This window comes from Alnus glutinosa, chromosome 7 (genome assembly GCF_958979055.1).
Source record: "Alnus glutinosa chromosome 7, dhAlnGlut1.1, whole genome shotgun sequence".
In the NCBI taxonomy this organism is placed as follows: Eukaryota; Viridiplantae; Streptophyta; class Magnoliopsida; order Fagales; family Betulaceae; genus Alnus; species Alnus glutinosa.
The window spans coordinates 1,300,194-1,317,397 of record NC_084892.1 but is presented as its reverse complement, the minus strand read 5'-3'; the positions used below and the strand labels follow the sequence as shown (position 1 = coordinate 1,317,397).

At 37.7% G+C, this 17,204-nt stretch overlaps 3 protein-coding genes across 3 annotated transcripts; 2 read left to right on the top strand and 1 right to left on the bottom strand.

Moving 5' to 3' along the window:
- Window positions 1-756: 756 nt before the first annotated feature.
- LOC133873009 (RING-H2 finger protein ATL52-like) lies at window positions 757-1,925 on the bottom strand. Its single transcript, XM_062310713.1, has one exon. The coding sequence runs from the start codon at window positions 1,749-1,751 to the stop codon at window positions 996-998; it is 756 nt and encodes a 251-aa protein (XP_062166697.1). The 5' UTR covers window positions 1,752-1,925; the 3' UTR covers window positions 757-995.
- Window positions 1,926-6,124: 4,199 nt separating this feature from the next.
- On the top strand, window positions 6,125-8,030 carry LOC133872189 (purine-uracil permease NCS1). The gene has a single exon (XM_062309632.1). The coding sequence runs from the start codon at window positions 6,251-6,253 to the stop codon at window positions 7,958-7,960; it is 1,710 nt and encodes a 569-aa protein (XP_062165616.1). The 5' UTR covers window positions 6,125-6,250; the 3' UTR covers window positions 7,961-8,030.
- Window positions 8,031-13,279: 5,249 nt separating this feature from the next.
- Window positions 13,280-16,727, top strand: LOC133874234 (putative disease resistance protein RGA1). The gene is made up of 2 exons (XM_062312106.1): window positions 13,280-16,290; window positions 16,438-16,727. The coding sequence occupies exon 1, from the start codon at window positions 13,692-13,694 to the stop codon at window positions 16,266-16,268; it is 2,577 nt and encodes an 858-aa protein (XP_062168090.1). The 5' UTR covers window positions 13,280-13,691; the 3' UTR covers window positions 16,269-16,290; window positions 16,438-16,727.
- Window positions 16,728-17,204: the final 477 nt, after the last annotated feature.

The following is a 17,204-nucleotide window of genomic DNA, read 5'->3' as shown; positions in this document are numbered from 1 at the left end:
AGATGGACAAGAGATATGCAAGAGAATGAAACCAAACATTTCTCATTTTATTTTGCTCAATTTTACTTTTTAAAAACTAATTTTTATGCACTAGATGCTATAAGGAACCACGTTACATTAATTTTGAATTTGATGAAAGAATAATGAGGGGATGTATAGCATTACTCTTTTTTAAAAGTTATATCATAGCTTTTGTTTTGGTCTTAGTAATAATATGAAGTTGAAATCATCTTGGGGGTAAAAAGTTAACATCGACAGAATTATGCTATAGAAAATAGCATTTTTTACAAGAATTGTAATTTTTTTTTTTGAAGTCGCTAAAAACTCCCAAACAACCAACATAGGCCCACCCTGCAGATGATATGCCATACCCAACTAAACCAACCTATCCCATTCAATAGGCAACAAGGCCCAAGACCACTGCATATCAACTTCAGGCCCAATAAGTAAGTGCAAGTGCAATGATTATGACCAAAAAAACAAGAGAGCTACACCCAAGTGCTTTAATTTGAATACTCCAAGTTGCGTGAGAGAGAGAGAGACAAATTGATAAAGGGGTATTAGTAACTTTTATTATAAGTTTTTTATAAACTAACACGCTTAAAAAAAAGAAAGACTTAACACATTAATTACTAAAATTTTTATATAATAATTAGTTCACATTACACTTGTCACGTATCGCTGATATAATAAATTATATAACACTTATTATATTAGTTACTAAAATATAAACTTTCACAAATTTGCAAATTGTAGTATCTCAAACGTTTTTCATTAGCAAAATGGCATGGAGAAAGGATCAAATAGGAAAGTGCTACAAATATGTAAAAAAGGAGAAAATGCCACCATATATATATATATATATACACTAGGGGATAAAAGTTATCCTATGCATTACTCTTCACAAAAGAAGTGGTATTTAACATATCATTATCATCGTCTAAACAAATATTAATTAAGCATATCTAGAGCAAAGATAAACCTTCAAAGCCATCTCAATATGGAAGGATCCCCTTAGCCGTGCAGCCGCCACCCCGTCCCAAACGTAGTTGCGAGAAAGACCTCAATAACCTCAAAGACATGCGATCTAACTGCCTCACTGATTGTACCCTTTGCGATCCGCTCTGCATCAGACCATCTTCTATCGAACATGAAGAAGAAGAAGAAGAAGCTGAAAACGCCTTTTCTCCCTCTCCTTGTATGTTAACAATGATATAAGACTGACCCATTGAAAAGGACCTCTTCAAACTCGTTAACCTTTGAGGAACTTGTAAGCCCTGATCAACTGCGTCAGGCAAGGGCTTTGCGATTGCGAACGTTGTTGGTGCAGCGTCAGCCACGGGTGATCGGCAAATGGGACAGTTGGAATGTGCCAAGAACCATTTGTCGATGCATGTGACATGAAAGGCATGCCTACAATTAGGCAACAATCTTACCATCTCCCCGTCCTCCAATTCTCCTATGCAAACCGCGCATTCGCTTTGATCCTCACGAAACATCTGATCACCTGAAACATTTCCGGTCGAGTAAGAGAGAATTGGGATTTTGTCAAGCACTTTCCGTGCGACCCCTGTAAACATTTCCGCCGGCTGCAAGTGCCTATTTCTTCGCCCCCGGCTTAAGCAAAATCGCACCAAAATGAGATGGTAAGCTGCTATTGCTAGAGAGGTGGCGACTATGCCAGCCAGGGAGATTAGCAGTGGGGTGTAGAAAGACCCTGAAGGTTTAGATTCGGACGCCATGCCATCCATGGCTAGCTGCTCATCACCTCTAGTGGGTATAATTTCCAAGCTGAAAGCTTTTTATGAATATTTCTTGTCCGGCAAGAAGAAGACTTGGAGAATGGAGATGGCTCGCTCTTTGGGATTTCTATGCAGTTGAGAAATTTGGTCCTCCTTCGGCTCCGAGACCCACTGGGTTGTGATTAAATATTTAAATAGGACTAGAAATTGTGTTCGATAACTTGCGGATTTTCACTGTTTTTACTATTAAATTCGTTTTGCGTTTGAATTCGCTGATTGAGACATGCATTCAAGTGGGGAGTATACGTGGCGCTCTTGGCTGTGGAAGCTGACTACGTCCACACATTGTGGTACAGCTTTTGACACGTGTAAGCTAATCATGGTTTAATTAGAAAATAAGAAAGTAAATCTTATTTTATTTTAATTTTTCCAACTTTTGGCGTGATTAGGTAAGGTAATAATCATGGGTATAATTCGTGGTTCAGGATTGTGATTTCAGTAAAATTTAATTTTTTAAAAATGTAATTTAGTGTTTAATAAATTTATAGCTTAACTTTTAAAATCGTCTATTTTTAATAATGCACATCTTTCCCTAAAATTGAAAAATGTTAATTTTTGTATAAATTTTATTTTCCTTTTTTTTTAAAAAAAAAATTACACTTCAAAATGATACATTTTTTTTTTGCAATTTTATTTGAAATTGCACTATGGTCAACAAAATTGTAGTGCTAAGCGCATTCTAACTATTATTTTATTTTATCCTTTTTACAAAGTAAATCTTATTTTATTTTTTAATTTTTCCAACTTTTGAAGTGATTGGGTAATGTAATAATCATGGGTATAACCGGTCGTTTAGGTTTGCAATTTCAGAACATACAATTTTAAAATGAAAATTTTAAAAATATAATTAAGCGTTGGATAAAATTATAATTTAATCTTTAAAATCAAGCATTTTAAAAACGTGCATCATTGCCTACGATTGAAAATATTAATTTTTGTATTTTTTAAATCAAAATTTTTTAAAAAACACACTCCAAAAATGATACATTATTATTTATTTAAAATTACGCTGTGGTCAACAAAGTTGTAGTGCTAAGCGCACTACTGTAACCATTATTTTGTAGTTTATAAATTTGATACTTTCATTGTGGTACGTACGTTGGTTCTCTTTTATTTCCATATAAACTTTTAGCCATGTATATTGACATAATGAAAGTGTAAAAGTGATTGAAAAGCTATGTTTTTTTAAAAAATTGCATTCTGCATGCAACCATGATTATCTTATAACAATAACACAAGTTTAAAGAGGCAACAAACTAATTTTAGCACTAACCTAAAATGGATCAAATTGCGTAAAAAGAAAACTCATGAAAATTAAAGAAAGTCCAAATATATATATATATATATATATATATATATATATATATATATATATATATATATATATATATATATATTTTAAAAAAAACCTCAACCAAATCAAGAAAGAACTCAAAAGGAATGGAATTGATTCGGTGTCAAAATTCGAATATTGCTCAAATTATTCGGCATAAAATGAATATGCTCAAGCGGTATTCTAGGCTTCTAGCAGAACATTTTGTCTGGACTTGGTTCAAGCAAACTTCTAGCAAGGCATTTTGGTTTTGACTTGGCTCGAGCAAACTTTTAGCCGACTTCTAATAGAGTTCGAATTAACTTCTAGCACATTTCTTATAAAGTACCTACACACCCCATTGATTGTGAGAAGTCAAAACCTCCCTCTTTTTGTGGTATAAACTTTTAGCCATTCACGCAAGACCGCTAAATAAAGATCTTACAATCATCTTAATTATAATATTTATGAGATAACAAATGTTAGCAATCACATTTTTATCTCATAATTATTTTATTATATTAACGTGTCAATCTCAATCAATCTTAGATTATTCATTGTTAAAAAAAATAATTAAAAGTTGATTAAGACTGACACACCACCATTGTAAAATAATTGTAAGATATCAACTAGCCTAGGGCGCTATTGTACTAGTTTTTGTCGGGTTCTTTTGCAAGCCAAGCCAATAAGCCTTGTTCCAATTTGAGTGGAAGCATCGATTAAAGTGATAAAAATGTAATTTTTAGCGTTACAAACTCTTACGATTGAGTTTCCACTTCTCAAATTTATTTTCCTTTCTCATATTAAACAATGTTATGAAAAAAAAGAAGAAGATCAGATTTGAGTTACACATGCAAACCCATGATGAATTGATGAATTGAGAATATAACACGTACCCCACCTAAAAATACCAAGAATTTGACTTGGATCCATGGAATTCCCGTCATATGTGGTGTCACTGACTTGTTGGCCGGTGGATGCATATCTATTAATATTCTGTATGACACACCAGAAAGAAAAAAAATAAACATATATTTTTCCTATGAAGCTCCGGCCGGCAACCACATTTCAGGTAGATTGTTGTAACACCGACACGGACCTAAAAAATCCCGTTTGAAGTGGTATGTTTCATGTGTGGGATAAAATCCCGTATGACGTGGATCACATAAGATGTATGTGAGATCGATATAATAAAAAAATCAGATTTTTATTTTGCATAAATAATATCAAGACTGTAAAGGAATATGTTATAAAAAAACGCACAACTTGACAACGAACACTGACATTAAACTAAATTATGAAAAGTCAGTTTTTGGTGGCCCGAGTTGATCCAATCTATCTACACGTGTAATTGAGTAAAGCGGTTTCTAGCCGTTTAAACAATGGCTCCATTTCATATTGAACAACGTTGGTCACCTATCTCCAAAGTCCGATGAATTTGAACGCAAACGATATTACGTCAATAGTTGATACGATATTCACGTTAGTCCTCGCGAAATAAATATAATAAATAAGCGTGAAGAGTAATATTATTTCAGTTTTATTATTGCTGTTCAACTCCCGTTGTCTTTTTTGATAGAGTAATGCAAAAAATTACATTTCTATCCCACAATGATCTTATAATGTTAATATATCAGTACAACCATCCTTTTTATATATATATTAACAATAATTGATACAAAAATTAGTACGAATATAAGATTTAAGCCGCTTGAGAATTTGGGATAAGATTTTAGCTTTCCATCATTGAATTCAAATTATTTAGTAGGGTTGGCAAATTGGGTTATTGTGTCGAGTTCGGATGATTGATCTGCCAACCCGTCTAGGCCAACCCGAACCCAACATAATTAACTAAACAGGTTAAGACACGAAACCTGAACACGACATGTTTATAAGGATCATAAACGTGTTCACCCGTTTGACCCGTTTTATAAAAGTGTCAACCCATTTATAACCCAAACTCATTTAGTGTATATCTAAACTCTATAACTTTGTCTCGTGTCAAAAATTATCAACCCTTCTATTCGGGAGAGCTGATTGACAGCCCCCTTTTGTTAATATAAGCTTTTTTTAATCAAAAAGCATTTATTTATTATAAATGCCGGTTGGGGGACGGTTTTTGGTCCCCCAACAATCAATTCCCTCTGTTCGGTATTTAACCATACTAACCACACTAGCAAAACACTCTTTCTAGTTATGATTTGTTATGAAAAAGAACAGTGGAAGGCCCAAAATACACAGATTTTGGGTCTGCCTTTTTCAAGCCCAAGTATATTACCAATGCTGCAGCCTGCACGCTTCGGCCTCTCAAGTTAGGAAAAGTACGCCTCCCAATTGAAGTAGTAGTTCATCTAAGATTCTAACATAGGTAAAAAAAATTAGAATTTTTATAATTTTTATTATAAAATTATTTTTAAATTGAGATAATAGTTCATAATTATTGAAATAATTAAGAAAAATATTTATTAGTCAATTTTTTTTTTAATTATTTCATCAATTATCAATTGTCATATCATTTTGTAGATAATTTTGTAGTAAAAATTGAAATATCTCAAACATTTTTTAAAAAAATTTTAAACAACAAAATTTGAGAAATAAATATAATTATTTAATTACTAACTTAATAAGTGCCACGTGTACACGTATGAAACTTGCAGCAACACTCTTTTCTCAAAGTTAGTTGAATAGTCCATTATCATTTGCATTAAATAATCCATAAAGAAAACGTCCTATTATCAAATAAATGAAATTCAACACCTCTATTTGACTATTTCCCAGTCAGAAGAATTTTTATTCAAGCAACGTGGCGTAACAGCACTGCACCACACAGCCCGTGAGGAGCGTAGAAGGCATCAACCAATCACCGACACTAAAGGCCACATGTCGTTTGTAACTTATAAGCGCTTGAACGGCGCGTGGGATTTCAGGCCTGTGAATGTGAAGAAATGAATGGATATTTTTTTAGTTTTTCGCTATTGACCCAAGGCGCCAAAAAGTCACACGCTCCACCTCATAGGACTCGGAAAATCTTACTTCCACACCAAAATGAGAGCGACGTAAACAGCAACCCACCACCACTCAATCTCATCTCCCAAAAGATACCATTGATTCCGAATTCACCTGCTGAATCAGAATCATGGTGTCCAAATGTCTCAGCCTCCATCTCCATCCCCATCGCCACCCTTCACTGATCACCTCTGCCATAGTCCAAAATCCATTCCCCTCTCACTTTCCCACCACTTCTTTCTTGTCGACTACCAAATTGACTGCCACCCATCACCAATCCCACCCCTCCCTCCCTGGACGCAGATGCTCCATTTTCACCCCCATGGCGTCAATCCAAGCCACGCCTAGTCCAGAGTTTGATAAATTTGAAGCACATCCCAGTCTTACCAATGATGATCTCAAGCCAACTACACCCCTTGAAAGGAGTTTCTCCTGGTTGGAAATGGCCAGTCTTTGGATTGGTCTTGTCGTGGGTGTTCCATCATACTATCTCGCCGGCAGCCTTGTCGATCTTGGCATGGCTTGGTGGCAAGGAATTGTCACAGTTGTTGCCGCCAACATTATTCTGTTGGTCCCATTAATCCTGACAGGTCATCCTGGCACCCGTTATGGTATTTCCTTTCCAGTTCTTGCAAGATCCTCTTTTGGAATCCGCGGTGCCCATATCCCTACTCTGCTAAGAGCCTTGGTTGGCTGTGGCTGGTATGGGATTGAGACTTGGATTGGTGGCGAGGCTATTTTCCTTCTTTTGCCGAAATTCATCAAAGAATCATCCCTTTCACAGTTTTTACCTTGGCTGGGAACTTCCCCTCTTGAATTTGCCTGTTTCATTGCTTTTTGGTTGGCCCAATTGACCATTGTTTGGAGAGGAATGGAGGGGATCAGAGAGCTTGAAAAGTACTCTGCTCCAATCCTCATTGTGCTCACTTCCTGCCTCCTCATTTGGGCTTATGTCAAAGCTGGTGGCTTTGGCTACATGCTCTCCTTGTCCTCTAGGCTCTCCTCCTCACAATTTTGGTCCCTCTTCTTCCCTTCACTGACGGCGAATATTAGCTTTTGGGCTACTCTTGCTCTTAACATACCTGATTTTACTCGATATGCCAAGAGCCAGACTGATCAAGTTATTGGTCAGGCAGGTCTTCCAATCTTCATGGGGGCATTCACATTTGTTGGCCTAGCCGTCACCTGCTCTACCAAAGTAATATTTGGCCGAGTTATCTCCAGCCCAATTCAGCTTCTTGGACAAATAGGAGGATTCACAACCATGATCCTAGCTATTCTTGGGATTAGCCTCGCCACCATTACAACCAATATTGCCGCCAATGTTGTGGCACCTGCCAATGCCCTCGTCAATCTCAGCCCCTCAAAGTTCACCTTCAGAAGAGGAGCTCTTCTTACAGCATTGCTGGGAATTGCTTTTCAGCCCTGGAAACTTCTTAGATCAAGTGAGAGCTTCGTTTATACCTGGCTACTAGGATACTCTGCATTGTTGGGTCCAATTGGGGGCATAATTCTAATTGATTACTACCTTATCCGTCGCACAAATTTGAATATCAAGGACTTGTACTCTTTGAGTCCTTACGGGCTTTACTATTACTCGGGAGGCTATAATTTGGCTGCAATGGCGGCCTTGGTCATTGGGATTTTGCCAGTGATTCCAGGTTTCCTGGAAAAGGTTGGAGTTCTATCTTCAATTCCGGACAGTTTTGGTGTCATCTACAATAATGCTTGGTTTTTCAGCTTCTTCTCTGCGGGTCTGCTCTATTGGCTTCTATCCTGTTTGACAGGAAAAAAAGATAAGTCTCTACCTACAGATCCTCTTTTGCCCTATGCAAAATAAATGTTGTATTTGTACCACCCTTTTTGTGAACATAATAAATTTGCATATATTTTGTAAACAATGTTCATAACACTTGTGTTTTGATGATATCTTCATCCCTTAACAAAATCTCATTGAGAGGCTTCCATTGAGAGTTTTTGAATCAATAATTAAGCCCTTGACAAAATCTCATTGAGAGGCTTCCATTGCTCCCAGAAACACAGAAATTATGATAGAAGAGATTCCATGTCTGCAGGGGACTTCAATTACTACTATTCAATCAGGTGAACACTAAGATAATGGCAAATTCGCAGCTGCTTAATGCACTACATGCCTTGTGCAATCACGTAGTTTAATTGGTGTTTAAGTGGCTATCACTGCAATGCCCCTTGGTGTTAATAATTAAAATATATGGGATTGTCGTCTCTCAATCTTGCACATGATAACAGGTGACTGCAATGTCCAATGGCGTTTAAAATATAAGCGAGAGTCTTACTTGAGGAAACTTGGCCACGATGAGTCGATGAGCCATGGCTCTTATGTATAATAAATAAAAATCATGTTTAAAACAACAATTTCTCTTGATTCTTAACAAATTCTGGATTCTATGTTTGTCGCTCAGCTCTCTCTCGGCATGCAAAGAAAAGTGGCCGAGGGGATAAAGTGAAGAGGGATATGGGGTGAAGAAGATAAAACAATAAATAAATAGTGATATTTTTCCTCAATTGTTTATTTCTTGGAGAATGAACAATGAATAGGTTAATTATTGTTCATTCTATAAGAAAAAAATGTTAAAACAGTTACTCTGCTGGACACAAAAATACCTCATGAATAGAATCTTTATTGTTCAATTGGCTACGATATGTGATTTGCCCGTTCTGCTGGAAAGCTGCTCGCATACACACAAAATAATTACTTTCGATTATATTGCAGTCCCTTAGTGTAAATAAAACCCACTCTAAACACCAGCTCTAGGGTTTCCCACTTCGGAATTTGATTGTATTGTTGTATAAGAAAAGAGATGATAGAATGGAAGAATAAAAGAAGGATGATGAAGAAATTGGAGTTTTTTTTTTTTTTTTTAACAGGAGCTAGAACTTCCATTGATAACAAGCCTGAAGGCAAATACAACCGGCCGAAGGCAAACAACCAACCCGAACGCTACAAATACACGCCCGTAGGCCCAAGGTATTGAATAGAGATATAGAATCCCTGACCACTAAGTTAGAAACAAATCTAACTTAAAGCAGCTACCTAAGCAACAAACTTAAATTACATGAACATACATTTGGGTCCTCTCTTTACACTAAAGCATAACCCAACTAAAATGAGAAGACTTTGTCTAGCTTACAAGCCACCTAAAATACCTAAGTAATTTACAGCTCATTACAAAGGTAAACTGTGAACAGAGACAAGAATGTACAAAAAAAAAAAAAAAAAAAAACAAGAAGCTTCCAGAAAACTACAAAAACAACCAGCATCGGGAATCGCTGGAGCCGATGCGTGCAAGGCACACGCCGTCTTCAGAAGCCCTCCAGTAGCAGACGACATTCGGAACCACCGATCTCCACCAACCACCGCCGGACACGACAAGCTATGGCCCTCACGCACTGGTAGCGGGAGAAAACTCCCTGGCGCATGCTGGCCACTCCCTGAGCAGGAAGGACCACCACGACCGTGGCTTGACACAACCGGACCGAAAGAAGCTGGTGACCACCACGGAAGAGCGCGTGTCAAGAGAAAACCAGCCGAAGACCATAGATCTAGCTCCAAAGATAACCCCAAATTTTGTACAGCCAGACCACCTTCGCCGGAGACACACCACGAATGACCATCCCTCAACCAACTGTTAGTGTAGCTTCTGTCAGAAAACCAAAAAAAACAACATAAAGGGAAGAAAAACTCCATAGCTCTAAAGGCTAGGAGAAACAATAGCCACCACCAGCATAAGCTAAGGGAAAACAAAACTCCACAGCCCTAGAGGCTGGGAGACATTTAGCCTCCACTGGTTCGCACCAGTGAGGGCCAAAAACCACTCTGGCCTTAGAAAGGTTAGGAGGACCAGCTCCGGGAGGAGGGTGGCGTGAAACCTCCCTCCCCCGGCACAAAGATGCTCAAACTCTAGCTCTCTTTCTTTAGTTAAAAACGAGACTCTCTCTCTCTCTCTCTCTCTCTCAAGAAGAAGCTCGAAGAAAGGTCGCCAGTTGAAGAAACTGGAGTTAATTAATGGAATTGTCCAACCTCCTTTTACAAACTATGCTTCATCACAAAGTTCTGAATGAATTGAAATACTAAAGAAGAAACTGGTGCCCCGTTTAATAACCCCCTCCCCTCCCCCTTCCCCTTATTTTTACCATTCCCAAAAAACATCAACTCAAAACATTCTTAACCTTTTTTACTTTTTATATTACATCAATAATTTTTTATTATTATTTAAATAAAAAAATCCACTACAAGATAAAAAATTTTTACTTTTCCATATAAATTCTTTCTACTTTATATCACATCAATCACTTTTTACTCGCACGCAAAAAAAATATTCTCCCATAAGGGAAGGGGAGGGGAGGGGAGGGGAGGGGGATTACTAAACGGGCCTGATCAATAAGCCCACCGCTTTCTAATAGAACCCCCTACATTGGCTACAAAAAAGTTACTAATCCATTAACCAAAACTGTTAAAGGAAGCCCAATTCGCAACCGAATATAAGCCCAAATCCGCACTCCTCCATCTTTACCATATCCTAGAAGGCCATCTCAGCTGAAACCACAACGGCACAACCCATCACACGCATATTCACGCCTTTAATAAGAAAACTACAATATTATCTCATTAATATTTCATAATATTGACATAACAATGTTCATTATTATTATTATTATTTTTTAACAATAATTTATTCAAGAAGTTAGATAAAACTGCCACACCAAAATTATAAAATATTTATAAAATAAAAATATAATTTATAACAATACTCCTTTAATCACATCACATATCTCCACTTCACCCACTATCAATATTCAACCATCCATCGACTACTCACCTTCATTTATTCGGACATCTTGTGAAAATTCTCCCCTCCACACACGCTTTTAATCTATGCAAGTATCATTATTAAGAATTAAATAAAAGGGATCGGAAAAGTACACATAAGAGTGCAAAATATACACAAAAACCCATATATAGAGAGAGGACTATATATATAAAAAAGAATAACTAGTATAACTATGAAGTATATAATTTTGCTATAATCATGAAGCATATCTATGGAATCTATCTTTCAAGTATTACAAGACTTCATCAAGAAAGCAAACACATATCTATGGAAGCTCACCGGTGCATGGCATAGTGGAATTATTCTTTGTATGCTTAAACTTGTCTAAAAAGGGCTTAACTCTTAAGCTGTCAACTTGTTTTAGGAGAAACATCTTAAATGGCAAGTCATAGTCCACCCACCCAATTAGAACTTCATCCCCAAAACCAACTCATTTATTAATTAATTCGGCTTTATGCAACTCTTCTTTTCTTGGCAAAAAGGGTACGTAGGGGCAACAGGATGCTAGCTAGAACTCCCTACCGAGGTTAATCGTTAATTATATATAGTATCACCATATCTACTGCGGCACCAATTAAGATAGACATGCAATGTGGGGCATTTGCAGGCAGACACTCTCTTAAGACGAGTCGAATCATAACATGACCTAGCTCCACCAAATGTAACACCGAGACAAATAAAGGTTAAAAGAAATTAAAAAGGGTAATTACATTTTTCCCTTATAAACTATCGATCTGTGTCACTTTGCCCCCACAAACTACCACTTCGACAAAAAAAAGAGCATCAAACTACTATCTTTACATACTTTGGCCCCTTTCGTCAGTCTGATTCATGCAAAGACTTAAATGCCCTAACTCAATTTCAAAAATGATCTAAATACCCTCTTAAAAAAATGACCTAAATACCCTTCTATCTCTCTTACAAAATATTTTACTTATCAAAAAAAAAAAAAAAAAAAAAACTAAAAAACTAAAGGAAAAAGGGGTGGCGGCAGCTACTCCCTGAGGTGGCTTGCGGCCCACCTCGGCCTAAGGGGTAGCCGCACGGCCACCCCAGAACCTGGAGTGATCGTGCGGCCACCTAGCTTCCGAGGTGGCCCGGAGCCACCCCTAAAGGTGGCTCGCGGCCCACCTCAGCCTAAGGGCTAGCAGCACGGCCACCCCAGAACCTGGGGTGACAGCGCAGCCACCCAGCTTTCGGGGTGGCTTGCGGCCCACCCCGGCCTAAGGGGTGGCCGCACGGCCACCCTAGGTCTTTTCTAGCGTGGTCGCGTGGCCACCCAACTTCCGAGCCACCCCTAAAGGTGGCTCTGGCCACCTCTTGGGTGGCTCGCGGCCCACCCCGGCCTAAGGGGCGACCGCACGGCCACTTATCTTCCGGGGTGGCCCGGGAGCCACCCCTAAAGGTGGCTCCGGCCATCTCTGGGGTGGCTCGCAGGCCACTCGGCCACCTCAGGGGGTAGCAGATTTTCCTTTAGTTTTTTTTTTTTTTAAAAAAAATATATATTAATTTTAATATTTTTTATTAATTACTGTAGAGGGCATTAATTTAGTCTTTAAATCAAAATTAACTGTAAAAAATGACATATTCCATCCAAATTAACGGGGTTTATTGACAGAAGGGGCCAACATATGTAAAGATGGTAGTTTGATGCTCTTTTTTTGTCGAAGTGATAGTTCGTGAGGGCAATATGACACATGCCAGTAGTTCATGAGGGGAAAAGGTAATTACCCCTATGGAAATAATAGAGTAACTTTTTAAATGAAAGTATGGCTTGGTGTAATTAGACTGAGCAAGGTGAACATCGCAGGCATTGGACCAAAAGGGTGCCAAAAAATCTAAGTCAAAACCAAGAATTTTGAAACTTGAGTATTTCATACGAAGAAGTGGAATCTCTACATGTCTGTGGAAATTCACACACAGGAAAAAGACGGCCAACTAATTAGGTGCAAGTGGCCAAGTAGTAGAAGTTTTAATGTGGCTGGCTCTCATCCCCTTCAATGTGTTGAATTGGTCAATATTGAACCAAGTCTAGAACACTAGGAAACATCCAGCGGCAACGTACTGCAACTACAACTCCTTATAGGGCCAACTATTTTGTCTTGCTCTCACGATCGATCAGTCTTTTGGACTTTTACTTTTCCAAGTCTCCCATCTCCATAAGTCACTCGGTAAGAATATACGTTCGATAATAATGGATTGAGACCTGTAACTGTTATGCAGGAGTCTAGAGACATGGGGTGGGTTCTGTAATGGATTAACATTAATTTCTACATGTAGCATGGGGTTTTGAGAGTTGGCGAATTGCAAGAGGAAAAGCACAAGGAACTAGGAAGCTCACAACTTTAAACAATATAAATGATTCCCACTTCTCCAATAATACTCCTATAAGACCCGTAGTTCTACTCAACAAACTTCAGTTTAATTCTTTCTTCCTTCCTTCTTATTAATTACCTAGTCTTCGCCTACCTCCAGCTAGCTGCTCATCCTAGATTCCGAATGACACAACAGAAACACAGATATAATTGTCATCATGTCATCCAAATAACCCAAAACCCTTTGAATCCACCCTTTATTTTTCTTTGCAATTTGTGACATCTAGTTAGATCTACCCTTCACTACCACAGAGCACCACCATCTTCCTTAATTTACTGCTGCATCTTCGGTGTATTGTAACATCCGGCCACCAAGGTCAAGAACATGGCTGATCAACTTGCCTCTGCTATCGCAGCAAATGTCTTGGGGAAGCTAGGATCCATTGTTTGGAGAGAGTTCAGAATGATAGTTAAAATCGAAGGAGAGCTGAAAGAACTTACGGACACCATGACAACAATTGAAGCCGTGCTCTTGGATGCTGAGGAGAAGCAAGCTAGCAACCACGCACTGAGCAACTGGCTAGGGAAGCTCAAAGATATTTTTCATGAGATTGAGGAAGTTTTGGATGAAGTTGAGTACCAAGTTCAAAGGAAGCGAGCGAACGACAAATATGGGCGCACCATTAAAGAGGTATGTGATTTTTCTTCACGCACTAAAGCCTTTTGGTCACGCCATTTTCAAGTGGTTGATAAAATCAAGAGCATTAGGGAGAGGTTAGGTAAGATTGCAGGTGAAAAGGATCAATTTGATCTCACAGCAGCACGAGTTGAAGATAGGCGTGTCATACACACGAGGAGGGAAATGACCCACTCATTTGTTCCTCCTTCAGATGTCATCGGTAGGAATAATTATAAAGAAAATATAATAAGTGATCTTTTGAGGCAACCTAATGGTAACCAAAATGTCAATGTGATTCGTATAGATGGAATCGGAGGGTTGGGGAAGACCACTGTTGCTAAGTTGGTATACGATGATGAATGTGTGGCTCATCATTTTGAATTAAGAATGTGGATTTGTGTGTCTGAAGATTTTGAAATTCCCAGATTAATAAGAGAAATCCTTATGGAATCAGGTGTTAGAATTGACGAAAACTTCGGGCCTCATAATGGGTTGCAAACCAAGATGAGAGAAAAGTTAAAGAATAAGAGATTTTTACTCGTCTTGGATGATGTTTGGAATGAAGATCGTAATAAGTGGAATGAGTTGAAAGATTTATTACTCGGTGGTGCCAAAGGAAGTAAAATTTTAGTGACAACACGTACTAATAAGGTTGCCAGCATTATGAGTGCAGTTTCCTCATACACTTTAGAAGGTTTATCTGAAAAGGATTCTCTGTCTTTGTTTATAAAGTATGCATTTAACGAAGGGGAAGACAAACAATATCCAAACCTCTTAGAAATTGGAAAAGAAATTGTAAAAAAATGTAAAGGAGTTCCATTGGCAATAAGGACTTTAGGCAGCCTACTTTTCTCAAAGGTTAATGAACGGGAGTGGAAATTTGTGAGAGATAATGAGATATGGAAATTAGAACAAAAGGAGGGTGACATTTTACCTGCCTTACAATTAAGTTATAATCCAATGCCATCTCACTTGAAGCAATGCTTTTCTTTCTGTTCTCTTTTTCCAAAGAATTATTTATTCGATAGTGGTAAGTTGATTGCATTTTGGATGGCGCATGGACTCCTTAATAAAAAGCCTAATACTCAAGATGAAGAGTTGGAAGACGTTGGCGACATGTATTTCAAGGAGTTGTGGTCCAGATCTTTCTTCCAAGATGTTGAGAAAGATTTCTGGAACAATGGGTATCAGTTTAGAATGCACGATCTCGTCCATGATCTTGCACTCAAGGTTGCAGAAGAAGTGTGTTCAGCAGACGACTTTCACACCCAAAACAATGCTAAAACAGTTCGCCATTTGTCATTTTCACACGATGGTCGACAAGTTCCAAGTTTCTTTGACACAATAAGCAGCGATGTGCGGACCACTTTGTTCCAAACCAAACAACAAGAGCTGATTTTAGTTGAAAAATGCATCTCGAGATTCAATTGCTTGCGGGTGCTGTGCTTAAGTGATTCATGTTTTGAGGTGTTGCCAAGCTCTATTGGTAATTTGCAGCATTTGAGATATTTAAGTTTAGCTGGGAATGAAAAGATCAAGAAACTTCCTAATTCCATTTGCAAGTTGTATAATTTGCAAACTTTATTACTTCATGGATGTTCGACGCTTGAGCGGCTGCCCAAAGATACAAGGAAGATGATCAGCCTTAGGCATTTGACAGTAACAACAACTAACGAATTCTTGTTTGGGAATGGTGAAAACTGTTTGAATTCACTTCAGTTTTTGCTTGTATCTCGCTGTCCGGGACTAGAAAGTTTGTTTCAAAGGATGGAGAAGAGCCTTGCCAACCTTCGAACATTGATTGTTTCAGGTTGTGAAAGCTTGACCTCTCTGAATCTTGATGTCAAATGCCTAACCGCCTTAGAGGCCTTGGTAATTGAAGATTGTAAAGTGCTTACACTACAAAAAGAACGACATGTACTGCCCTTTTTGACAGGAACAGAAGACGATCGGGATCTCAAGTTCAAGATTCGAAAATTGAAGATTTACAATTTACCAGAGTTGGAGTCTTTGCCGCCATGGCTCGAAGGATCCGCTAACACTTTGCAGTTCCTGAGTATTTCATTTTGTGAGAACTTCATGGCCTTACCGGAGGTGGAGTGGGGCAGTGATCTGAAATCACTTGAGATTATCGGTTGCCCCAAGTTGTCATCTCTTCCTAAGGATCGTCTCATTGCACTAAGAGAATTGACGATCGAATATTGTCCTGAATTGATTAGGAAATGCAAAGAGGAAGATTCGTTCAAGATTGATCATATAGCAACTGTTCGACTACAAGATTAGCCCAAAATTGAAGAAGTAGATGGTAAGATGGTATTCTCTAACATTTCAATATCAATCGTTAATACTATTTACATATTCAAGTTAAATTTGTTTATTTTTCTTTTGTAATCACGTATTTCTCACTTGTTTTGTTCTCATCTTAAGTTCACATGTCTATATATATTTGCAGCTTCCATGGCAGGACTTGAGCAAGAGATATATTTTCAGCAACTAATAAGCCTCGATGCAACTCAGTTCAAAGATGTTTGTTCCTAGCTTGATTATGTTGTAAACATTTTGATCATTTTAATTTGTATTAAGTAAATATTTCTGTAATTGTACGTAGTTGTTGCTATATGGCATGTAAATAAATATTATAACTTGTGCACATGCATGCATGGACCACATGGAAAAAGACCAGAAAGCGCCATTTTGTACGTATATAATATTAGAACATGCTTGCTCATGTGGCTTTTATGATATGATGTTGTTGCTGTATAATGCAGTCATATTGTAGTTCTGTTGTGTCTGTTTATGAGATTCATCATGTCTTTCTAATCTTTTTCCTCCACCTCCTCCTTTTTTCTTTTTTCTTTTTTTGGTTACCATACTCAAATAAAAATTGTTTTCGATCAACCTAACTCATGAATGTAAACTCCAATGTGAATTCCAACGTGAGTTGGGTTGCAAGCCAAATATAAATTTAAAAAAAAAAAAAAAAAAGTTAAAAAAAACCACCAAAAACCATTATCACACAAACAGCTGCAGAACTAGAAATTTGTCTTAGTAGGGGCAAAATTAAAATAATAAAACATAATGATAGATATATATATATATATTTTTTCGTTCTTTTCATATACTATATTTTTATCATTCATGGTGTCTAATTTTAGTTTTGGATTGGGTTTTTTTAGTTCAATATCAGCCTAAATTTAAAAGTAACTTTCATTTTTTAAG

Bases quoted from the DNA above. Each gene is read 5' to 3' on its own strand.
- LOC133873009 (XM_062310713.1), bottom strand. From the start codon at position 1,751: ATGGATGGCATGGCGTCCGAATCTAAACCTTCAGGGTCTTTCTACACC.
- LOC133872189 (XM_062309632.1), top strand. From the start codon at position 6,251: ATGGTGTCCAAATGTCTCAGCCTCCATCTCCATCCCCATCGCCACCCT.
- LOC133874234 (XM_062312106.1), top strand. From the start codon at position 13,692: ATGGCTGATCAACTTGCCTCTGCTATCGCAGCAAATGTCTTGGGGAAG.